We start from the raw sequence: 25,916 nt of genomic DNA, 5'->3' as shown, positions 1-25,916 counted from the left end.
GTCTTTCTTGGCTAATTTCTATCCCTGTTATGGTAATTGTGTTTAAGAGTAGTGCCACAACATTTTTTCAACTATGACGTCATAGCACTGTATGATGTCATCAATGGAATATTGTTTTCTGCACATTTTTCTATCCATTTTCTCAAAAAGAATCACACTAACTTAGGAAAAGTTAAATATGTATATAAATGAATATTGACAGCCTTAATGCTCAGCAATGTAATGACAACAAAATGGTCGCTCCAAGAAATAAAAAGACACCTTAGATGCCGATATATAGTGCTAGCCCACTGATATACCATGCTGCAGTTTAACATGAATACCCCACTCACACACAGTATACTGACTCCGAGCTGACCAGCCCCTTAATGTCGAGCACCAGGCAAGTACCATCTATTAACGTCTTACAGTATGACGCTGCCATGGATTGAACCCTGGACATTTCACTCTCCAGGCGGACCCCTACCACTAGACCAGAGAGGCAGGCTAGCACAATAAAATCGGCATTAGTCTGGACATGAACAAGCAGTCACACACCCACACCCACACCCCCACACCCACCCCCACACCCACACACACACACACACATATGCATGCAATAAAAGTGCAATCCTCAATTCACCTCACCAACTCAAAGTGTTCGGCCCAAATAATATGAGTTAATATATACCGCAGGTTACAAGCTTTGTGATGAAAAACATGCCACTAAGAACAGAAGAAATTCACTGAAACATTACCGGTATAATTACTCCCACTGATTAAAAGATTCAATTTCAAGGAGTACCTATAAAGCACCTCTGTCTTTTTCCTCTCGTCTTCAAACAGGCAAAACTGACCTTTCTGTCTTGGAATCGCCATTTTGGGGTATGGAATCTGACAAAGTTAACAAGTTTGGTTTTAGTATGATAAGCATCCTTAGTTTTTGGCACAGCCCAATATCCGTTTTTCATATGCTCTCTTTTTGAGGAACTATTTTATTCTGTGATACAGCTGATTGTTGTATGGCTGTCAGTGTAAACATGAAGTCACATACTAAATAAAACTGTGTATAGATCTAGGCCTACAAAAATAGTGACATTAAAAAACTATAAGAACTGACTTTCACTTTGTGTGAGTTCTTTGGAGTATGAACCTTTGCAGAGTGGGGGCCAAACATTGTTCCGACATTCTTACAGTTTGGCCCATACTGAAGGTTCCTACTCCAATGAACTCACAAAGTGAAAGACAATTCTTATAATTGTTTATATCGGTACTTTACACCTCGAGGGATGTCGTACACAATTTCAATTAGTATGTGTGACTTCATGGTTACACTGACAGCCATACAACAACCCGCTGTAATGTGGAATAAAATAGTTCCTCAAAAGGAGAGGTGACATGAGCATATGTATGTTCAACTTGCTCTGCAGGGAACATCTCTTGTAGTTTGGTTATAACAAATAGATCCAAACAATATCATTACATGATCTCTTAAGAACCTCGTCAGTGAGTCACTGTAACAGCGTGTCGTAATACATTTACCAGTACATCAAATACAGGATGTCAAAATGGCCGACGTGATCAATGACGGGAGAGATTTTTGAAGTTGTTAATGAACCTGTGGAGATTACAAGTGTTTGTCACCATTGATCAATTGGCCGATCATAGCAAGGTGACTGAAACAATGTGCCAAATAGATACTTAGGTAAATTTATAGACTGCTGTCGGCTTTTACTTGTCAGTGCAGACACACATCGAGTCCACAGTTTGGATGCGAATTTATTCATTTTGTTCACTATAATGGGTCATAGCGAGGAAATTCGTGAGGACATTCAGTCAAACTCTCTGACTTATCCCAGTGTATGCTAAAGTGCTAAGTTCAATATTAAACTGAGTGAGTGAGTATGGTTTTACGCCACTTGTAGCAATATTCCGGCAATATCACAGCAGCGATATTGTACCAATCAATATTAAAGGATGTATGAATAGAAATAATGCTTGTGAGTGTATTTGTGCTGGGCATTTCCTAGGGGTTGCCCAAGGAATGTGGAAGTAGCCTGTCAGTGGTTTGTCATTTCAAGAATACAGTCAAAATGTGTCGTTCATACACTTATGAACATCAGTTTCACTGTCATTTGACCGACCTCTCGTCCAATGGAAAAGCTGTATATCATGTAAACTTCACGTTGAACAATTATTAAGTGATGACTTCACATGTGCTGCTTTTGGAATAAGCATAATAAGTAATCATGTTAAGTATACATTCAACAAACAAACATAAACATTATCACAATAGTCATGACATTAGCGTGTGTCCCAACAGAATAACAAGCTCATTGGCCACGGAATGTGAGTAAAGAAAATTGTTTTGTGACTCATGGCCAAGAACAATTATTCGGTGTCCCATGAATTCTAAACAATTGTTTGAGGACCCATGACTTTGAAGCAATTGTTCTGGTGTCCTATGATTTCGGAACAATTGTTTTGAGGACCCAAGACTTTGGAACAATTGTTTTGTGGTCCCGTGACTCTGGAACAATTGTTTTGTGGTCTCATGACTTCGGAACAATTGTTTAGCTATCCCATGATTTCCAAACTATTGTTTTGAGGACCCATGACTTTGGAACAATTGCTTTAGTGTCCCATGATTTCCAAACAATTGTTTTGAGGACCCAAGACCTTTGAAAAATTGCTTTGAGGACCCATGACTTTTTGAACAAATATTTTGAGGACCTGTGACTTTGGAACAATTGTTTTGTGGTCCCATGACTAGAAACAATTATTCTGAGGTTTCCTTACTCAACTTAATTCATGGCCCTCAATTATCCAGGGTATAATATTTCCATTCTATCATCTTAGCTTTGTTTTCGTCCTGATTCAAAAGGCAGGAAGCTAGAAGCTGTCCAGTCAAATAACTCTCACATGCACAAGACACTGTATGCAAAGTAAGAGAAGGGAGAGATGTCAAAGGTGACGTCACTTATAAAACCATAATACAGTTGCATCTCGGTCCAGGGTATTTATCAAAATAGAATGGAGATGTAATACACTGGACAATTGTGAATGATGGGGTACCTGGAAGTCTGAAAAACAATGATTAAGGTCCCTCTAAAACTTAAATATGTAGCATTAAGACAAAAAAGTATGAAACGGTTCATGAAACTTTGACTAGATAAATCTCTCTAGTATATCCCTGTAACTCACACTGTGCACACATTCAATCAGTCAGAATCTCCATTATTAAATGTTTACTTGAGGCATGGACACCATGTTTATCATGTTTATCATCCTTTGTCACACTTATATATAGTAATACAATACATAGCACCACTTAATGTAGCAATATAGAACATATCACTTTATACAGTAATATATTACATGTATTGCGATACTTATACACTTACTGTAGAAATATGAAAGAATTAGGTGGTGCTTAACTCCTTTTGTGTAGTATATATCAAAGAGTCAGTGATTTCAGAAATTTGTCAGTATCTACTTTGGACATCACACTTTGGAATGTAGGTTAAAAGATCAAGGCAGGTTGACGACCCGTTTTGCCCCCTTGAAATGTGAATGTTAAACATCAAAGAAAACCTTGAAACATTGGTAGACTGTAGACAATGTAGACTGATTTGGCCGCAATATTACTGACTGTGGCATGAAACAATTTGCTCACTGAACGTATTCTTCACAATCACAACACTTCTTATCCAAATGGAACTACCTCTGCTCTCACACTGAAGTCAATCTACCTCTGTCTGATAATGACATGGCATGCATATTAATTCATAAACTTCAATAATATATTAATGAAGTTTTATGAATTTTTAAGCCTAAACAAAATACAAAAAAATACATAACATGATGTTTAAATATTCATGGATAATAAATGTACAATGCATAAAACAAACAAATGAATTTTGACTTTAGACGTTTATGAAGAACCTGTCATTTAAAAAAAATATTACAACCAGCTCCTTGATTTTGAAATAAAAAAATAATGAAGAATGAATTAATTTGTCATGGCCTAATCATAATCAAACAACAGATTATCACAGCCTCATTGTTGACTACATGAAAAACGTTTCCGTGTGGACAGCAGTCATGGCACACATAGTCTAGTCGTTTGAACCTCCAGTTCAACACATGAGCAAAGTGACTATACAATTCTACAATATTGCTACACAGTTTTCATGGCAGAGTCCATTTCGTGTAAAGGTAGGAGAGGTGCAGGAGGGGACCTGAGCGGACCTTGAAAGTCGGTGTGCAGATCAAGCGTGGCGGGAATTTCTGTATACGGTAGATGACAGTTCTGTCTTGACAGCGGAGGGTAGTATTGTCTGTATACTAAATACGCTATACTGAGTCCCACCAGCGAACCCACAGTTACATCTGAAACACAAAAATATTTTTGAAAAAAAATGAGCATGATCAAGTAAGGAAGCCGAGACTTAATTCCCTTTGTCTTAAACTGATATCAGTTCTGTGGGTAAGTTACCTTCTTTTCATAGTACGTTGCTGCGTTTCATCATGGACTGCTATTAAATGGGCTTCACACATTGTACCAATGTGGGGAATCAAACTGGGTAACCACTAGCCTACCCTGCTGCCCCAAATAGTAAGTTAAAATATGTGAAAAACCTAAACGACAAAATGTGTGCGTGTTGAGATGTTGCCTCACCCTGCCAGTGGTGGTGATAGTCGGCCGTGCGGGACACGGCGATGAGTGCTGCCCACAGCAGGGGGAGCACCACACAGCACAGCTTCAGCCCACTCCCCCGCCCCTTGCTGCTGAACATGTGGAACTTCCCCGCCACATAGAAGGCGATGAAGGCAAGGCTGGAGAAGGCAACTGCAAACATACAGACAGACATGGGGGTAGTGAGTGTTTGTTTGTTGTTTGTTTGTTGTTTAATGCCACACTCAGCAATATTCCAGCTATATGATGGCAGTCTTTTAATAAGCCGTCTGGACCAGACAATTGAGTGATCGACATCAGTAGCATCGATCCACGCAATTGGGATACGATGACATGCATCAACCAAGTCAGTGAGTCTGACCACACGATCCCGTTAGTCGCGTCTTACGACAAGCGTGAATCTCTTTGTACATATATAACTCTGTGCATTATTGAATTTGTTTTATGTTATCTTGTTCTGGTAAATACCCAATTCCATTGGATATCAAATTGAGATCAGTTGGTGTATTTTCACCTATACTGATATGTATCTTAGTAAAAAGTCTCTTTGTTCAGTAAACAAGCCACATTAAAAGAATAAACTATATTCATTTTCACATTTACCACTTAAACATTCTGCTGTGTCTTTAATATCATAATTTAACTGACTCACCTTATGTCTTAGCTTAGTGTGTATAATATTATGTATATGTCCAAAGGAGAAGTTCGATGGGACCTTGGGCTTATTTTGACTTAAAAGAATCTAAAAATGTTCAAGTTCTTTTATTTAATGGTATGGTGTATCCTCTCCTCAACATTAATCAAGTGAGTCAAATTCTTATCGTACAAGATTAATGAAATATGTCCATAGCAAACTGCTAAGAGAAAATGAAAACTTATTGTTGATCATAATCATGTAAATTATTTCTAAATTGTATTAAATTAACGAGACAACAAACCAGACAGTGTTTGATAGTTGCAAAACGCTAATTGCAGTAATGAAACGAAAGCATCACCAGATGTTACTCATCTTCTCGAGGCAAGAGCGTCCACTAGCCTTTATATCAAAGTTGTGTTTTCACCCTTGCTACATCAAGCCCACTTTCCTGTGCTATCGATAGTCCAATCAGAGAACGTTCCACAAAATCAACATCCACGACTGGTACACCTTCGTATGAAAGTGATTTACCGCTGCCTGTCTTTGTTGACACGAGTATGTCTTTTTTATCTTTTAAACCCCCAACGATTGTCTATGTTTTTGTGTCAGGGATGAAATCGTGAATGTTTTCGTTATCTGATCAACTAGGTACTCGCCATCTTTGTGAAGCCAGCCGAGATGTAAACAACGATCTGATTGGATATCGTGTTTTCATTACAAGGGGCGCAACTCGTGATCTACGTGCGCCAGGGTTGAGCCAAGAAAAGTGGGCTTGATGTGGCGAGGGTAGAAACTAGGCTTTGATATAGGCTAATGGACATGCTGGCCTCGGGGAGAAGGATGCTACCATGTTGTCTGCATTACATGGAGATGATTTCGAATTTTAGATTCAACTTGACTGCATTTTATGTTTCTTCTCACTGAATAAAATAATGACTACTAACTGAAGCCCCAAATCTTACTTACTTCTGACTATTCTGCCCAGATCCCCAACAAGTTTCCTCTGAACATTACAATATTGACAGGTGAGCTATGGACCTACATGACGAGTGACCGCTGACGACCCATTCTGCCTAGATCCCCAACAAGTCTCCACTGAACATTACAATATTGACAGGTAAGCTATGGACCTACATGACGAGTGACCGCTGGGGAAGCTCTTCCTGCCCTCAATGATGGTCTGCATGTTCCCGGTACACACCATGTCCGCACTGACCGCCCCCTCAGGGAAACACCGTTCAATGTAGTCAGGACGAGGCCTGGAAATTAGGTCCTTTAAGTCATGACATAGGCAAAGTTAGTTTCATAAAGATCTGGCTCTTCGAAAAACTCTCTACCAGGTCGAAACAAAATAAAAACATTTCTCTTACGTCAATGTTTTTACATTTATTTGACATACCTTCCAACACCAAGTTTTATACAATTTGTAATGGATCCCGAGAGAAATATAGACAGGAACACAGCTGGAACATATCAGAAGACAGATATGGTTAAATTAACACATCTTAAATACAGCAGCACATGAATGCAAAATCATCATTATAAATGCAACACTAAAAGCTTGTTAACATGCAATAAGTCTTCAAGAATATTTTTTGTTAAAGTTGATTTTCTATATAATCATATCTATATTTATGATACCGATTTTTCACAACCAAAAAATATTTTTTGTTACTTTTGTTTATATCTTTTAAGATTTTTCAAACATGAGACTACTTTTTTAGTCGCAAACACAAGGGGTGGTGACCTGAATTTACGTTTCAAGGTTTTACATTTGTAATGAAATAATTTTATTTTCCGGGTAGACAACTACACAAAAAGTATATAAAAAAACAGGATATTCCATGTGTCTCATGAAATATCCTGTTTCTCTCATCTCGTGACAGGGGAAAAGGAGATATCCTCTATATACTTTACCCAGGAGGCCTTGCACTAAGTCTTCAGCATTCCTCCTCACCAGATAAAATAAACCCATCACGACCACAGGTGTTGCCAGCACTGTCCACTGAAGAGAGAAGCATACGGTGCTTGAGGTGAGGTGAGGTGAGGTGAGGTGAGGTGAGGTGAGGTGAGGTGAGGTGAGGTTGGGTTTGACATGCATGCTTGCTGCTAGTACTTGACCGGACTGTTGCCGATTTATAGTGCTAGCTCACTGAGATACCATGCCGCAGTTTAGCATTAAAATCATGACTCAGACACAGTATACTGACTCCGGGCCGACCAGTCCTTGTTTAGCCCCTAACTGCCGAGTGCCAGACAGGGTAACAACAAGTTTGTTTGTTTGTTTGCTGTTTAACGCCGCACGCAGCAATATTCCAGCTATATGACGGCGGTCTGTAAATAATCGAGTCAGGACAATCCAGTGATTGACAACATGAGCATCAATCCAAGCAAATTGGATACTTTCTGATCCCGTTAGTCGCCTCTTACAACAAGCATAGTCGCCTTTTATGGCAATCATGGGTTGCTGAAGACCTATTCTACCCTGGATCTTCACGGGTCGGTAACAACAAGTACAAGCTTTTAATATCTGTTGGTAGGGCGCGGCCTGGGATCGGACCGGACCCTGGACCTCCCGCTCTCCAGGCTGACACTCTACCACTAGACCATGGAGACGGTCCAACCTCCAAACCACCTGACCGCCTGACCACCCAACCGCCTGACCAATATTTCCCAATATTACAGTGATATCACTAAAAAATGTAAATTTTTGTTGTGTCCATTGTAATTCCTGCATTCTGATTAGCTGAATTGGTCACGTATGATTGCATTCCTTTCCCAATGAACGTACAAAATTAAGCCATGCTCGACGAAGCGCACAGTCAAGGAAATTCCCTTTTGGTTAGCTTGTATGGTCATGACATTTGGTAAAATTCATGCCTATTCATTGTTCAAACTAAACTTTGAAACCGAAGGCTGAGAAGGTATGAAATGCGGTTTCCTACAGTTTGCACATCAATTTTTCAATTCCTACTTCAATGAACCGAAAAAATCCAAAGTTAATCCTTTGGTTTCCAAACATTTGCATATGCAGTATTTGTACCGTGGAATCTACTCCCCGAGGTGAGCACACAATCTTCATCCAAAAGCCACTTAAAACCAAGCTTTTCAAGCTCTGTTACTGACCACTGTATCTAATGTAAAGCAGCCCGTGAAGATTCCGGGGTAGAATAGGTCTTCAGCAACCCATGCTTGCCGTAAAAGGTGACTATGCTTGTCGTAAAAGGCGACTAACGGGATCGGGTGGTCAGGCTTGCTGACTTGGTTGATGCATGTCATTGATCCCAATTGCGTGGATCGATGCTCATGATATTAATCACTGGATTGTCTGGTCCAGACTCGAATATTTACAGACCGCCGTCATATAGCTGGAATATTGCTGAGTGCGGCATTAAACAACCAACCAACCAACTAATGTAAAGCTGTGAGCTTGCATGATTTGAAGCATTGCTAATGTCCATTATTATAGTGTTATTATCTTACTACAAGCATGGGGTACAATTTTGACCTCAAGAGGAGCTCTCATAATGGTAGATGTCAAGAAATTAGAGCAAACAGGCACCACTAGTGTTAAACAGGCACCACTAGTGTCAAACAGGCACCGCTAGTGTCAAACAGGCACCACGAGTGTCAAACAGGCACCGCTAGTGTCAAACAGGCACCATTAGTGTCATTCATGCACCACTCGTGTCAAACAGGCACCTCTAGTGTCAAACAGGCACCACTAGTGTCAAACAGGCACCGCTAGTGTCAAACAGGCACCACTAGTGTCAAACAGGCACCGCTAGTGTCAAACAGGCACAACTAGTGTCAAACAGGCACCACTAATGTCAAACAGGCACCATTAGTGTCATTCATGCACCACTAGTGTCAAACAGGCACCACTAGTGTCAAACAGGCACCATTAGAGTCATTCATGCACCACTAGTGTCAAACAGGCACCTCTAGTGTCAAACAGGCACCACTAGTGTCAAACAGGCACCGCTAGTGTCAAACAGGCAACGCTAGTGTCAAACAGGCACCTCTAGTGTCAAACAGGCACTGCTAGTGTCAAACAGGCACCACTAGTGTCAAACAGGCACCACTAATGTCAAACAGGCATCATTAGTGTCATTCATGCACCACTAGTGTCAAACAGGCACCACTAGTGTCAAACAGGCACCTCTAGTGTCAAACAAGCACCACTAATGTCAAACAGGCACCACTAGTGTCAAACAGGCACCACTAGTGTCAAACAGGCACCTCTTGTGTCAAACAGGCACCGCTAGTGGCAAACAGGCACCACTAGTGTCAAACAGGCACCACTAGTGTCAAACAGGCACCCCTAGTGTCAAACAGGGACCGCTCGTGTCAAACAGGCACCGCTAGTGTCAAACAGAACTCTACCCATAACAAATATCCTGGGTAGTAGCTGGGTGTTTTGGGGAATCGGTACAACCACATCTCCTCCGGCTGAATCTTCCTCTCAAAGGGAACAGCATCATCAGTGATCCTGGAAGTAAAGAAATGCTTCTGTAAACAGAGAGTCTCATCTGAGTGTCTTTTGATATAAAATATATCAACATGTGTTGATAAAAGTGGATTTTTTCCACTTCTATCACCAACCTCACCTGCATACACCTGCCTCACCTGCATACACCCATCTCACCTGCATACACCCACCTCACCTGCATACACCCGCCTCACCTGCATACACCCACCTCACCTGCATACACCCGCCTCACCTGCATACACCCGCCTCACCTGCATACACCCACCTTCCCTGCATACACCCACCTCACCTGCATACACCCACCTCACCTGCATACACCCGCCTCACCTCACCTGCATACACCCACCTCACCTGCATACACCCGCCTCACCTGCATACACCCGCCTCACCTGCATACACCCACCTCACCTGCATACACCCGCCTCACCTGCATACACACACCTCACCTGCATACACCGCCTCACCTGCATAAACCCGCCTCACCTGCATACACCCACCTCACCTGCATACACCCGCCTCACCTGCATACACCCGCCTCACCTGCATACACCCGCCTCACCTGCATACACCCGCCTCACCTGCATACACCCACCTCACCTGCATACACCCGCCTCACCTGCATACACCTGCCTCACCTGCATACACCCACCTCACCTGCATACGCCGCCTCACCTGCATACACCCACCTCACCTGCATACACCCGCCTCACCTGCATACACCCGCCTCACCTGCATACACCCACCTCACCTGCATACACCCACCTCACCTGCATACACCCACCTCACCTGCATACACCCACCTCACCTGCATACACCCGACTCACCTGCATACACACACCTCACATAAATGTATTGTCCCCAAGTACCTACAGATGGAGAAAGTTGCCGTGTCCCCTTCTTTACCTGATACACCATCTACACAGGACTTCCAATCACTCATGCTTCCTGTGAACAGTATGTAGATGATAGGTCTTCAGGAACCCATGCTTGTCATCAGAGGCAACTAATGGTATCGGGTTGTCAGGCTCACTGACTAGGTTGATGTCATCGGTACTTAATTCGTAGATGCTCATGATGTCAATCACTGGTTTGTCTGGTCCAGACTTGATCATTTACTGAGAATATTGCTGAGTGCGGCTTAAACAAAATATCAAACCAAAAACTGCATACAAATTGAAAAAAGATGCAAATAATTTTCTTTGTGGGACACAAAACGCATCATAACATTTATCCAACTGCAGACTTCATGTAGATATTTCTATTCCGGTTAGACAAACATACTGATAGATGCCAATTAAAAAGCACAATGTGACTACCCTGTAAAAATTGTGGCTACCCAATCAAAATCAAATCCCTGGGTAAAATACCCAAACCACCAAAAGCTGATCTTGAGCTCTGGTATTATGCATGTTACCAGAGTGAGTCATCTCCCACCTCAAATATTGAAACATCTATTTCATTTAAGACATTTCTTTCGGAATGTCAGACCTACAGTACACTTAACAGCATATCCAAAGTGTAAAAATTGCAACAAAAAAACCCTTTAAAATATGGCACTATCGATGGACTATTTGACAATAATAATGTTGGACATTCAGAGATTCTTATCTGGTGAATTGACTTACATCATTAATCACACTGGTTTCTTTATCAAAATGTTTATATATACTGGATTTATTTGGTCAATTGTTTGATACAGTATCAAAGAATGTCACAAAAAAACACTTAAATCATTGTGGTTAATGACGTACATTAATTCCCTTCCAGATCATGCAGATTCTTGCCTATATGCATGTGAAAAGTACAAAACATTAACATGCTAATTGTGTCTGCACACAGAGGCATCGATTACCGGAACCATTAATATTTAACCATGTTTACTGTGAAATATCCTCAGGCACAAAACCATTGATCACAAAGCCATGCATAATGCTAATGACATCCAGTGCACGTCAATGGTTAGTTTCTGGTTTCCACAGCCACACAGAAGGACATCACGAGATGTTTTAATTAGTAAATTTAACAGCTGACATTAGGCAAGAAAACTGATCTTCTGTTTGTTTGCTTGTTTGTTTGTTGTTTAACGCCGCACTCAGCAATATTCCAGCTATATGACAGCAGTCTGTAAATATTCAAGTTTGGACCAGACAATACAGTGATTGACATCATGAGCATCGATCCAAGCAATTGGGATATGATGACATGCATCAACCAAGTCAGCGAGTCTGACCACCCTATCCCGTTAGTCGCCTCTCTGATTTACTGATAAGCTATTTATTTGATGTATGTGTTCTGGTTTTTTCTGGGGCGGTCGGGTAGCCTAGTGGTTAAAGCGTTTGCTCGTCACGCCGAAGACCCGGGTTCGAATCCCGACATGGATACAATGTGTGAAGCCCATTTCTGGTGTCCCCTGCCGTGATATTGCTGGAATATTGCTAAAAGCGGCGTAAAACCAAACTCACTCACTCACTCTGATGTTTTTACTGACATTGATTCACAAGAATATAATTCCTATTCCTAAGAGGGGTGGTAAAGACATGAAGCTGAAGTCTTAGAAGGCTGACTACTGATTGGCTGAGTAAGTGAGTGAGTGAGTTGGGTTTAATGCCTCTTTGATCAGTATTCCAGTAATATCACAGTGTAGTCGGCTTAATGTGGGAGGAAAGGCGGAAGTGATGCAGGTCTCAGACGTTTACCACTTCGGTGAAACCCACAAGCGTTGGTATGGTGCTGGTAAACCTAGAAACATACAAACCTGGATTTGAACCCACCAACAAATGTTTCTGGCGTGCCCAAGGGATTCTGTACAGCGAATAAAAAAATGAAATGACTTCCACCCGTGCCCCGATTAGCTCAACAACCAACTCATCCTTCATTTAGATTGGGAGGTCAAAGTTCATTCCATGTTCACCTGACAAGACCTCGGATCTTGAAGCATCAGAGTAAATTTTAATGAAGTTGTAACATCTACAGCCATGATTGAATTTACCTTGGTTTGGAATAATGATCCAATGACAACCTGCTTCACCTGTCTGTGGGCCAATGGACTACAGGTGCGTATTATTTGTACTTGTATAGAATAGAATATAGTCTTGTAAAACCCTGAGATACTGTAAATCTGGAAATTAATGCATCACTAAATTAATGTGAATGTCTACCCCTGGCCTAAAACGCTTCAGCGAATATTTCAACTTTTGAACCACACCCACAAATCACCTTACAATAACACCAAGACCGTAGACTTGGAATTCCATGACATAGTATTGGGTGATAGCAGTTCAATTGAATTATATCATTTGCTGTCAATATTCGGAAAAAAGCCTGCTCATAGGACCGTGGCAGGGAGATCTTGTGACTGGCTCGTAGTTATGGCCTGCAGTAAAGTATTTGATGTATTTGTCATAATAAGCTGCTGTTGTATAAAAGGGGCCCGACAAGTTTAGTCAGGGCCTGCAGTAAAGTAGTGTTGATGTATGTGTCACAATAAGCTGCTGTTGTATAAATGAGGGCCTGACAAGTGTAGTCAGGGCCTGCAGTAAAGTAGTGTTGATGTATTTGTCACAATAAGCTGCTGTTGTATAAATGAGGGCCTGACAAGTGTAGTTATGGCCTGCAGTAAAGTAGTGTTGATGTATGTGTCACAATAAGCTGCTGTTGTATAAATGAGGACCAGACAAGTGTAGTTATGGCCTGCAGTAAAGTAGTGTTGATGTATGTGTCACAATAAGCTGCTGTTGTATAAATGAGGGCCTGACAAGTGTCGTTATGGCCTGCAGTAAAGTAGTGTTGATGTATTTGTCACAATAAGCTGCTGTTGTATAAATGAGGACCAGACAAGTGTAGTTATGGCCTGCAGTAAAGTAGTGTTGATGTATGTGTCACAATAAGCTGCTGTTGTATAAATGAGGGCCCGACAAGTGTGGTCAGGGCCTACAGTAAAGTAGTGTTGATGTATGTGTCACAATAAGCTGCTGTTGTATAAATGAGGGCCCGACAAGTGTAGTCAGGGCCTGCAGTAAAGTAGTGTTGATGTATTTGTCACAATAAGCTGCTGTTGTATAAATGAGGGCCCGACAAGTGTAGTTATGGCCTGCAGTAAAGTAGTGTTGATGTATGTGTCACAATAAGCTGCTGTTGTATAAATGAGGGCCTGACAAGTGTCGTTATGGCCTGCAGTGAAGTAGTGTTGATGTATGTGTCACAATAAGCTGCTGTTGTATAAATGAGGGCCTGACAAGTGTCGTTATGGCCTGCAGTGAAGTAGTGTTGATGTATGTGTCACAATAAGCTGCTGTTGTATAAATGAGGGCCTGACAAGTGTAGTTATGGCCTTCAGTAAAGTAGTGTTGATGTATGTGTCACAATAAGCTGCTGTTGTATAAATGAGGGCCCGACAAGTGTAGTCAGGGCCTGCAGTAAAGTAGTGTTGATGTATTTGTCACAATAAGCTGCTGTTGTATAAATGAGGGCCCGACAAGTGTAGTTATGGCCTGCAGTAAAGTAAGTGTTGATGTATTTGTCACAATAAGCTGCTGTTGTATAAATGAGGGCCCGACAAGTGTAGTTATGGCCTGCAGTAAAGTAGTGTTGATGTATGTGTCACAATAAGCTGCTGTTGTATAAATGAGGGCCTGACAAGTGTCGTTATGGCCTGCAGTGAAGTAGTGTTGATGTATGTGTCACAATAAGCTGCTGTTGTATAAATGAGGACCAGACAAGTGTAGTTATGGCCTGCAGTAAAGTAGTGTTGATGTATGTGTCACAATAAGCTGCTGTTGTATAAATGAGGGCCTGACAAGTGTCGTTATGGCCTGCAGTAAAGTAGTGTTGATGTATTTGTCACAATAAGCTGCTGTTGTATAAATGAGGACCAGACAAGTGTAGTTATGGCCTGCAGTAAAGTAGTGTTGATGTATGTGTCACAATAAGCTGCTGTTGTATAAATGAGGGCCCGACAAGTGTGGTCAGGGCCTACAGTAAAGTAGTGTTGATATATGTGTCACAATAAGCTGCTGTTGTATAAATGAGGGCCCGACAAGTGTAGTCAGGGCCTGCAGTAAAGTAGTGTTGATGTATTTGTCACAATAAGCTGCTGTTGTATAAATGAGGGCCCGACAAGTGTAGTTATGGCCTGCAGTAAAGTAGTGTTGATGTATGTGTCACAATAAGCTGCTGTTGTATAAATGAGGGCCTGACAAGTGTCGTTATGGCCTGCAGTGAAGTAGTGTTGATGTATGTGTCACAATAAGCTGCTGTTGTATAAATGAGGGCCTGACAAGTGTAGTTATGGCCTGCAGTGAAGTAGTGTTGATGTATGTGTCACAATAAGCTGCTGTTGTATAAATGAGGGCCTGACAAGTGTAGTTATGGCCTTCAGTAAAGTAGTGTTGATGTATGTGTCACAATAAGCTGCTGTTGTATAAATGAGGGCCTGACAAGTGTCGTTATGTCCTGCAGTGAAGTAGTGTTGATGTATGTGTCACAATAAGCTGCTGTTGTATAAATGAGGGCCCGACAAGTGTGGTCAGGGCCTACAGTAAAGTAGTGTTGATGTATTTGTCACAATAAGCTGCTGTTGTATAAATGAGGGCCCGACAAGTTTAGTCAGGGCCTGCAGTAAAGTAAGTGTTGATGTATTTGTCACAATAAGCTGCTGTTGTATAAATGAGGGCCTGACAAGTGTAGTCAGGGCCTGCAGTAAAGTAGTGTTGATGTATTTGTCACAATAAGCTGCTGTTGTATAAATGAGGGCCCGACAAGTGTAGTTATGGCCTGCGGTAAAGTAGTGTTGATGTATGTGTCACAATAAGCTGCTGTTGTATAAATGAGGGCCTGACAAGTGTCGTTATGGCCTGCAGTAAAGTAAGTGTTGATGTATTTGTCACAATAAGCTGCTGTTGTATAAATGAGGGCCTGACAAGTGTCGTTATGGCCTGCAGTAAAGTAGTGTTGATGTATTTGTCACAATAAGCTGCTGTTGTATAAATGAGGGCCCGACAAGTGTAGTCAGGGCCTGCAGTTTCGAAAGTCGGTGGGTCCTGATGGCAGCCTGGGAATTTAATGTATTTCAAACACTGGTTGCTGTCTTTACAAACGGACATTTTGTTTATTGTGAGCTTTTATATCAAGGCGGATCCAGCATTAAAAGGGAGGGGTCCAAAATATCAAAATCCTCTCTCAGATAATTTTACTGCAGTGTTCCCTCGCTGTTGCGCCCTTCAAAATAGCGCTAACTCGGTTACAGGGCATAGAAATGAAAGGCTCCCAAATTTACATACAACAACATACTTTCAAATGGGGTTTGTGGATCCGTACCCCTCTGGCCCCTCCTGGGCCCACTTGCACAAAGCGATCTTAGTGCTAAGATGATCCTAACTCCCATACTTTAACATAGGCTTACAATAGTCTTAGCGCTAAGATCGCTTTGTGCAAGTGGGCCCAGATCAGCCTATGTAAATGTCATTGTTTCTGCCCATGTGCAGTGATCCTGACATGACAATATACTCCAATATGTCAGACAAAATGCATCACTTTATTAATGCAAACAAATGCAAACAAATTTTCCATTACGTTCCTGATTACAGAATGTGAAGCTGGCTGTGTCATTGAATCAGGGGCAATTACTGCAGGTGTCACAATACTTCTGCTGATCCTGGCGTCAATAAAATTTAACCTAGAAACTTCTGTCAATAGCTGGACACGTGTTAAGTGTGCACAGTGCCAGGATAACCACTAGTATTTATAACAATAGCAGCATCTGGTACACTGTGTTTGGTGAGTGCATATGATTAAACCAACTGTATCATAATGTACAACATTTCTCAGAAGATACTTCTAAATGAAGGGAAGTAATTATATGTGAGCCTCAAAATGAAGTTAAGGTTGCAAATGGGCTGACATTATTTATCATAATAATGGAGATTGTTTCTAGTGTGATGTCATTCCAATACTCTGTTGTCTCTGACCCTAGGGCCCATGTGGATGTGGAAGTGAGGTGAGGTGAGGTGAGGAGCAGTGAGGTGAGGTGAGGTGAGGAGCAGTGAGGTGAGGTGAGGCAAGGTGAGGAGCAGTGAGGTGAGGTGAGGCAAGGTGAGGAGCAGTGAGGTGAGGTGAGGCAAGGTGAGGAGTAGTGAGGTGAGGTGAGGTGAGGAGCAGTGAGGTGAGGTGAGGTGAGGAGCAGTAAGGTGAGGTGAGGAGCAGTGAGGTGAGGTGAGGAGCAGTGAGGTGAGGTGAGGAGCAGTGAGGTGAGGTGAGGAGCAGTGAGGTGAGGTGAGGAGCAGTGAGGTGAGGTGAGGCAAGGTGAGGAGCAGTGAGGTGAGGTGAGGCAAGGTGAGGAGTAGTGAGGTGTGGTGAGGTGAGGAGCAGTGAGGTGAGGTGAGGTGAGGAGCAGTAAGGTGAGGTGAGGAGCAGTGAGGTGAGGTGAGGTGAGGAGCAGTGAGGTGAGGTGAGGCAAGGTGAGGAGCAGTGAGGTGAGGTGAGGCAAGGTGAGGAGTAGTGAGGTGAGGTGAGGTGAGGTGAGGAGCAGTGAGGTGAGGTGAGGTGAGGAGCAGTAAGGTGAGGTGAGGAGCAGTGAGGTGAGGTGAGGTGAGGAGCAGTGAGGTGAGGTGAGGCAAGGTGAGGAGCAGTGAGGTGAGGTGAGGTGAGGTGAGGAGCAGTGAGGTGAGGTGAGGCAAGGTGAGGAGCAGTGAGGTGAGGTGAGGTGAGGCGAGGAGCAGTGAGGTGAGGTGAGGTGAGGCAAGGTGAGGAGCAGTGAGGTGAGGTGAGGAGCAGTGAGGTGAGGTGAGGCAAGGTGAGGAGCAGTGAGGTGAGGTGAGGAGCTGAGGTGAGGTGAGGTGAGGCAAGGTGAGTAGCAGTGAGGTGAGGTGAGGAGCAGTGAGGTGAGGTGAGGTGAGGCAAGGTGAGGAGCAGTGAGGTGAGGCAAGGTGAGGAGCAGTGAGGTGAGGTGAGGAGCAGTGAGGTGAGGTGAGGTGAGGCAAGGAGCAGTGAGGTGAGGTGAGGAGCAGTGAGGTGAGGAGCAGTGAGGCAAGGTGAGGAGCAGTGAGGTGAGGCAAGGTGAGGAGCAGTGAGGTGAGGTGAGGTGAGGTGAGGTGAGGTGAGGCGAGGCGAGGCGAGGCGAGGTGAGGCGATGTGATATATGATAATTACGCACAGTAATAAGTTGGTTATGGTGGTTTATTGGAAGTATTTTAAACAAATACACAGCTCTGTTGATAAAACTTGTTATAAGTCTTAATCTATTTAAATAAAACCCTCTAAAATTCCAAATGTGAAGGATTCTATGTGAGCATCTTCACTGTGAAAGCTTAATCATGTTAGGGAGCAGTTCAAAAGTTAAAATAACATTAATATGTAAAGTTTTGAGATATACCCCCATCATGCCCATCCAACCAATTGCGAAAATGCTGACATCCTCGATATGTTCAAAGAGACTCACTGTCAAGCAAATCCTGGTACTACAGGTAGTGAGGCAGTGCGTTCAAGTATGTCAAGTTGACTGCCTTTTTACTCAATTCTTTCATACTGATGTATGGAGATGTCGATCATTAAAATGATAAGCGCTGTTGCTCTATAAGAGTCAGTCACTGATGTGAACTGGAACCAGGTTTGAACTGCTTCCTCTCTGTGTCTGTAATCACATGTGACACAGGAACCAATGACAAGTGGACAAGGGGATGCAACTCTTCACAGTGCCTTCCTAGCCACTGGGTCATGACATTTTTGGACATAAAACACTCTATCGAATGCAAACTTCAAAACAATGTCAAGTTGCACATAAAACAATATATAAGACAGGGTTTAATAGCAATTTTACATCACCATCATCAAACTGATGAAATATTTGTAATCTAAGTGACCATGTTCACCTACAAAAGACAGCGAATACCATATATGTTGGTTAATACATGAAGAATTACTGATATTCAAGAGATATTTGATTGGTTTGAAGAACAAACAAACATACTGGTATGTTGTGTGAACCGACACTCATGAACGCATCACATGTGACGTCAATGATCCATGAGTCGAGATGCACCATTTGTCTCATGCAGGATGAGTGTGAAAGTTTGGAAATCATGTGCAGCATACCATGATATGAATAAAGACACTGTGGTAACACTTGACTGATTGTTAGTTTTGTCATTAATTGGTACACATTGGCAACATCTCTTCTTAACGTACACAGAGCTGCAGTTAAGCTGTGTATTTGCATAAAATACCCCCCAAATTATTCAAAACCCAGTTACTTTCAATTAACTTGCGTACAGAAACGCATGCATTAAATGGAAAATTGTTTGAAAACAGCATGTGTAAATACCCAATGAAGCCTTTTCAGCATGCGTACAACCGAGCTAATTTCCGAAACACAATTACAAGCTAATTTACTTTCCGAGTCAAGCCTATATTTAGAATGTCATATAAATCTAAAACATTACTTCATTTTTTTAAAATCTCAAAATGCTTTCTCATTTTGAAAAAAAAACTAATAGAGTGAAAAATTATTGGTTACCCAATGAAAAATGTAATAACCCAATTAAAATAGAAACCTTCGAGTAAAAACTCAATTGCTCAAAAAGTTAACTGGAGCTCTGGTACATACTTCTATATATGTCTCTATGGTTCGCGTCTCTTCTGGCAGTGAGTATATTATCAAAACATGTCCATGGGGACCTCTACTAGCTGCCTGTCATGGCCCAGGATGACTTCAAGATTCTTTGTTACACCATGTACACAGACACATCTTTTCATTGCAACATTTAAGTAAAGCTTCAATCAACTCCAAGGGCTCAACGTATTATTGCAAAATGCAACCTAATATTTATGTCTCCAAGCACGATGTGCACGTAAAAGATTTTCAAAGATTGTGTCTAAGTTACCCTTACTTGTCCACTAAAGTACTCAATACTTTAAACTCAAAGTTTACTTGCCATATTACATCACTAATCGCTTTGTAATCTGTAATTTACGCTCAAATCATCTCCACCTCAGCATGCTCAGGGAGCAACTGTTTCATTTTTAGGGGCAGGGGAGGATGTTTTCTAAAAAACCACATCAAGCCCCTGTCTTTATAAAATGTTTTACTGACGCCTTGTATGAATAAAAATCTTGCACACAAGTGTCCAAAGACTAGTGAGTGAGTATTGTTTTACGCCGCTTTTAGCAATATTCCAGCAATATCACGGTAGGAGACACCAGAAATGGGCTTCACACATTGTACCCATGTGGGGAATCGAACCCGGGTCTTCGGCGTGACGAGCGAACGCTTTAACCACTAGGCTACCCGACCGCCCTGTCCAAAGACTAGAGCATGTGAAGCTCATGGTATTTACATATTTAAAAAAAATTTATTGAGCACCTGTTTATGTTGGAAAGAAATAATTTATCCTTAACCAAAATGTTTGGCATGACAAGTTTTGTTTGTTTGTTTGTAGTTGAACTCGCTCAACAATATTCTTGCCATATGAGACCCGTGAAGATTCCGGGGTAGAATAGGTCTTCAGCAACCCATGCTTGCCGTAATGGGTGACTATGCTTGTCGTAAAAGGCGACTAACGGGATCGGGTGGTCAGACTCACTGACTTGGTTGATGCATGTCATCGATCCCAATTGCGTGGATCGATGCTCATGACATTAATCACTGGATTGTCTGGTCCAGACTAGATTATTTACAGACCGCCGTCATATAGCTGGAATATTGCTGAGTGCGGCGTTAAACAACAAACCAACCAAATTCTTGCCATATGACACTGGTCTGTAAATCATTGATCTACGCATTGATCTACGCAATTGACATGCATCTGTCAAGAGAGCAGGCCTGACAACCCGATCCTGTTAGTTGCCTCTTATGACCAGCATAGTCACCTCTCATGACAAGTATGGGTTGTGGAAAACCTATTCTAACCCGGCTCTTCAAGGGTCGGCATGACCAGCATAGTCACCTCTTATGACAAGTATGGGTTGCGGAAAACCTACACTAACCCGGCTCTTCAAGGGTCGGCATGACCAGCATAGTCACCTCTTATGACAAGTATGGGTTGCGGAAAACCTACTCTAACCCGGCTCTTCAAGGGTCGGCATGACCAGCATAGTCACCTCTTATGACAAGTATGGATTGTGGAAAACCTATTCTAACCCAGCTCTTCAAGGGTCGGCATGACAAGCAAATACTTGAACCACAAGACGACATTACCACCCATTTTAATTGTAGAGGAGAAACACTTACCAGTATACAACAAATAAGGCCAACCTCACAGCAAGCTCTCCTAGGAAAGACTGGTGTTTGTGTTTTAACATCTTCATTCTGAAAAATGAAATGAAAAATGTAAGGCCATAATATATTAATTTCATATCTGCCTCAGTGCCTGTTTCGCTACCAAACATTCCATGTCACATCATTTTATTGATCCTAGTACAGCTGAATAATATAGCTGTGTTCTCATGTTACTGTAGTTGATGAAATACTCCATTCTGTGGTAGTATAACATATATTATCATACCTCCATGTCAGAATGATGAGATCTGAGTGGTCCACGTGACCTTGATAAAGTACTGTGTAACCCTCCTTGGAGGGGAAAAAATTAATCATCGGGGGAATAAATCTCTTATACCCCGCCATGAGCATATTCAGGCTGCACATGGATTGATGAGACACAGAATAAATCCCTTATACCCCGCTTCAAAGCAAAAAGCTGTACGCTTCTCCTTAGTCAATGGAAATCACGTGACATAGCAAGCTAACACAGACAGCTCAATAGAACAGCTGATTTTTTATCAATTTTGAATTTGTTTGAATTCTTTTACAATGTCATTTTTTAAACATGTTGGTAAGATAAATTCATTGTAGCAGGATCACGAGGGGTACATGGGGTTTTATGCATCCCTCGTTAGGTTTTATACCACTCGCATCTGGTTCGCGGTATAAAGCCTAACACAGGACGCATAAAACCCAATGTACCCCTTGTGATCTTGCTACAACTTATGTCCTCTTCCCCAGGCAAAGGAGTTTACTGACTATATATGTTCAGCTTCCACCCTTGATGAACTGGGCTCGATTGTAGCGCCACCAGTGGTTATTAAACAGTTATGTCCCTTCTATGTCCTTCCTATTGACCAATCAGGTTCCGCCTCTCACATCACTTGCATTTGTATCCATCAAAATGGTGGCTCCCAGTCAAGATGATCTGATCCATATTAAATCAAAATCTGTGATTAAACGGATCTTACCTCAAGATATGCATCAAATCATTTGAGCACCTTGATGAAAAGCATGTCAATATTTGGAAAATATCTGTTGACACTGAGTTGGCATGACACAACAACAACAATAACAACAACAACAACAATAATAGAGCTACAGATAAGCATCATATTTGTGCAAAATACCCCAAAAATATTCAAAACCAAATTAACTTTCAATTAACTTATGTACAGAAACGCATGCATTAAATGAAAAACTCAAATGTATAAAAACAGCACGTCTAAATACCCAATGAAGTTTTTTCAGCATGAGAACAAAGGAGCTAATTTCCAATTACGAGCTCATTCAATTTCCAAGTCAAGGCTATATATTTATTAAAATCTTAAAACGTTCACTAATTTGTGGAAAAACCCAATAGAGTAATGAATAGATGAGTGAACCATATTGGTTACCCTATGAAAATGTAATAACCCAATTAAAATAGAAAACCCTAGAATAAAAACTCAATTGCTCAAAAAGTTATCTTGAGCTCTGTAATAGTGAGTGAGTGAGGTTTTACGCAGCTTTTAGCTATATACCAGCAATATCACGGCGGGGGACACCAGAAATGGGCTTCACACATTGTACCCATGTCGGGAATCGAACCCGGGTCTTCGGCGTGACGAGCAAACGCTTTAACCACTAGGCTACCCGACCGCCCGAGCTCTGTAATAATAATGTCCATTTTTCCAGCTCAGGTTCTGCGCACAGGTTCTCATGAATTGGATACCATGATACATGTACTCTTTTCATCTTTCATGCTTCATCTGAATATCCATCGACAGTTAGTGTTCACATCCTCTGAATAACTTGTTTTTAAAATATAAAAATAAATTGCCTGCCTCCTCATATGTTTGTAAAATTTGAATGAAAATCTAATAATTAATCTATTGTGGCATATATATATATATACACACACACACACACACACACACACACACACACACACACACACACACACACACACATATATATATATATATATATATATATCATATTGTTTGTTTGTAAATTTATTTGTCCTGTTTGTTGTTAAATGCTGCAGTCAGAAATATTCCAGCCTTATTATTGCAACCTGTATGAAAACAGTTAGAGAATGGATGTCATGACAGTCATTAATACTCCAGCAAATATCACTGGAGCCTGTAACTGATTGAGTGAGACAGATGAACAGGTGGTTCATACAATAAGCAGCTTCCCACGCTGTCTGTGTATGATGCCATGCTCTCTTCCTGATCATCACTGCAGCTGTTACAGCATAAACACAATATTTAAATATGAGGTGAGGTGAGGTGAAATTGGGTTTAACGTCGCGTCCAAGATTATTGCACTTATATAGCGACGTGCATGTACGTGTGTGTGTTTGTGTGGCTGCTTGTACTAGTCCGGACTGATGCTGATTTATAGTGCTAGCTCACTGAGATACCATGCCGCAGTTTAACATGAATACCCCACTCAGACACAGTATACTGACTCCGAGCCGACCAGTCCTTGTTTAAGCCCCTTAATGCCGAGCGCCAGACAGGGTAACAACAAGTACCATCTTTTAACGTCTTTTGGTATGACGCGGCCGGGGATCGAACCCCGGACCTTCTGCTCTCTGGGCGGACGCTCTACCACAAGACCACGGAGGCGGTCTATTTAAATATGACCATTTATGATACACATCATATGGTCAAGAACATCATAATAGTTATAAAGTGAAAAGAAAAATCAACTAGTAACCAAAGTAAATTGGTTTGGATAATTTGACACACATCAGCAGGATCAAACCTTGCTGCTTACATCCATGAATACCACAACCACTTTTCCCATTACCATGCATATGTTTTTTATGTTACTATCCAGTCACAATATGACAAATTGCACATCTAATCTCAGTTACTTATCTGAAACAGAATAGGTCTGAAAATTGAGGCATGTTTTACTATCTGCTAGCATAATGAACTGGCTGATGAAAAAAAATAATGAGCCTGAAAATTGCCTTTGATCAGACACATTTCACACACATCATAAACAATCACTAAAGGGCGTTAGATCATTTGAAAGGGGGTTTAAACTTGTCCTTAGATCATTGGACTTAAATAGGGACATGTACTCGTGTGTGTGTGTGTGTGTGTGTGTGTGTGTGCGCGTGTGCGTGTGTCTGCGTGTGTGCGTGTGTGTGTGTGACTAGTGCTGTATACAGTACTAGCCCACTGAGACACCATGCATCAGTTTAAATAAATATCTCACTCAGACACAGTATACTGTCTCTGAGACTTCCGGTCCTTATTTTATCCCTTATGCTGAGCGCCAGACAGGAGAAAAACAAGTACTATCTTTTAACATATTTTGGATGACACAGCCGGGGATCAAACCACTGATGTTCCGCTGACCAGGCAGACACTCTATCCACTAGACCTAGACCCTGGAGGCAGTCTCAATTCGACCAGGAAGGCCCTCAATGTTTTTAGTATCTTCACTATGTAAAACAGTGGATTATTTCAGAGCTTTAGTATAGGATTGGAACCATACTGCTGCACATCTTGCCTCAGATATAATCCTACACCAATAACGTGATACCTATACTAACTGATCTGGAAAATTATATGAAAAAAATGATTAAAAAAGTAGCATGCATTCATGTTTAAAAAGTGACAAAAACGTACCACAAGGAACGCAACCCCGAGACTGAACACATTCTTCTTCTCAGATAGCCAAACTAAAATGAGCGCGGCCTATAGTTTGAGCCCGCGATAAAAGCATGCATATGTTATTGTGCAGACAAATGAATTGATAACAAATGTCCTGTAACGAATTAAATTATTGGCCTACAAGAACAGCTGTTCTACCTATCGACATCCATGTAAGACTATGTAGTGACTGGCCACTGTCACAATCAGCGATCGGGCCGTATCGTCACGCTAATAACATAACAGAATTTGAATTTTGTGATAAAATGGATTACTTTCTTGTTGAATACGGGGGAAATTGGACAAAAATAATTCTTACTTGTCGGCTAATCTTCAACGCCGAGTATGAATGAGAACTGTAACATAAAGTCTTTCCACGTTGATTGAGTCGGAAACCGGAAGAGGAAATAGCTGTCTGCTAGCATCACTCGGGACCACTCGGCTATTTTAGCGAGCCGATCGCTTGTTCGGGGAAACAAATCGTGATCATTCGTCATCACTCGCCCCTTTCCGTAGCCTGCTTGTCCCGGAATAACACGAGTTGGGTCACGAATGAAATCGTGATGTGATACATCTTGGCACATGCGTTGAAGTCTAGCAAAACAGACAATTATATATGTAAGCTTGACTTTCTTTGAATCTGAGTTCCTCATTACCAATGGTAGAGTGGTAAGTTATCGACTTGTAAATAATATCAGAGTGTGTCCATTCGGAACATCTCAAACGGTCATTACTTCAAAAACGTAATCGGGTGTTCGTACTTTTTAACAGGTTCTTTTAAAGGTAAACTTAAAAAAAACGGGAGAGGGGGGGGACTCAACGTGTTTTTTATTACATCAACTCTAACATTTTTGGTGCACTATTCCCGCAGAAGGTTGAAATGGAACATCAGGGTGATTCTACCAAAAATGGCTATATGCTTTCATAACAAATTGAGTGGAAAAATTGTAATTGATTTGGCATGATTATTGTCAGCTAAATTAATTTATGTTTAGCAGCCAATTTGTACTATATTAATTTATAAAACAAATGTGAAGAACAAAAAACATCAACATCAAATGTCATTAACATAACAGAGATACTTAATACCATATATAGGAAGAAATAATTCTGAGATTAATTCTTACTAATTAAGATATATCTTTATTCGTCAATAAGTTATTAACAAATCTCAGAATTATTTCTACTGTAGGTTCCAG

At 41.4% G+C, this 25,916-nt stretch overlaps 1 protein-coding gene across 2 annotated transcripts; it reads right to left on the bottom strand.

The window, feature by feature from the left end:
- Nucleotides 1-568: 568 nt before the first annotated feature.
- LOC124147228 (phospholipid phosphatase 5-like) lies at nt 569-25,139 on the bottom strand. Of its 2 annotated transcripts, XM_046517881.2 has the most exons (9): nt 25,037-25,139; nt 21,029-21,106; nt 9,702-9,807; nt 7,233-7,320; nt 6,715-6,778; nt 6,450-6,574; nt 4,661-4,831; nt 4,231-4,371; nt 569-873 (listed from the first exon to the last, which is right to left on the bottom strand). In XM_046517881.2, the coding sequence occupies exons 2-9, from the start codon at nt 21,103-21,105 to the stop codon at nt 818-820; spliced, it is 828 nt and encodes a 275-aa protein (XP_046373837.2). In that variant the 5' UTR covers nt 21,106; nt 25,037-25,139; the 3' UTR covers nt 569-817. The 2 variants fall into 2 exon arrangements, with proteins under 2 accessions (XP_046373837.2, XP_046373836.2); XM_046517880.2 differs by lacking the exon at nt 569-873 and having other exon boundaries at nt 2,513-4,371.
- Nucleotides 25,140-25,916: the final 777 nt, after the last annotated feature.

The sequence above is a fragment of the Haliotis rufescens genome, unplaced genomic scaffold (genome assembly GCF_023055435.1).
Source record: "Haliotis rufescens isolate VD_foot unplaced genomic scaffold, xgHalRufe1.0.p SCAF_39, whole genome shotgun sequence".
In the NCBI taxonomy this organism is placed as follows: Eukaryota; Metazoa; Mollusca; class Gastropoda; order Lepetellida; family Haliotidae; genus Haliotis; species Haliotis rufescens.
Note: the sequence above shows the minus strand (reverse complement) of the source record. Positions and strands in the feature narration are given on the sequence as shown.

Excerpts from the sequence above, each read along its gene's own strand:
- LOC124147228 (XM_046517880.2), bottom strand. The coding sequence starts at position 21,105 with ATGAAGATGTTAAAACACAAACACCAGTCTTTCCTAGGAGAGCTTGCT. Across the intron at positions 9,808-21,028 it reads GCCTTATTTGTTGTATACTG|GATCACTGATGATGCTGTTC; the intron begins GTAAGTGTTTCT and ends CTTTACTTCCAG. Across the intron at positions 6,779-7,232 it reads CTTAGTGCAAGGCCTCCTGG|CTGTGTTCCTGTCTATATTT; the intron begins GTAAAGTATATA and ends GATATGTTCCAG.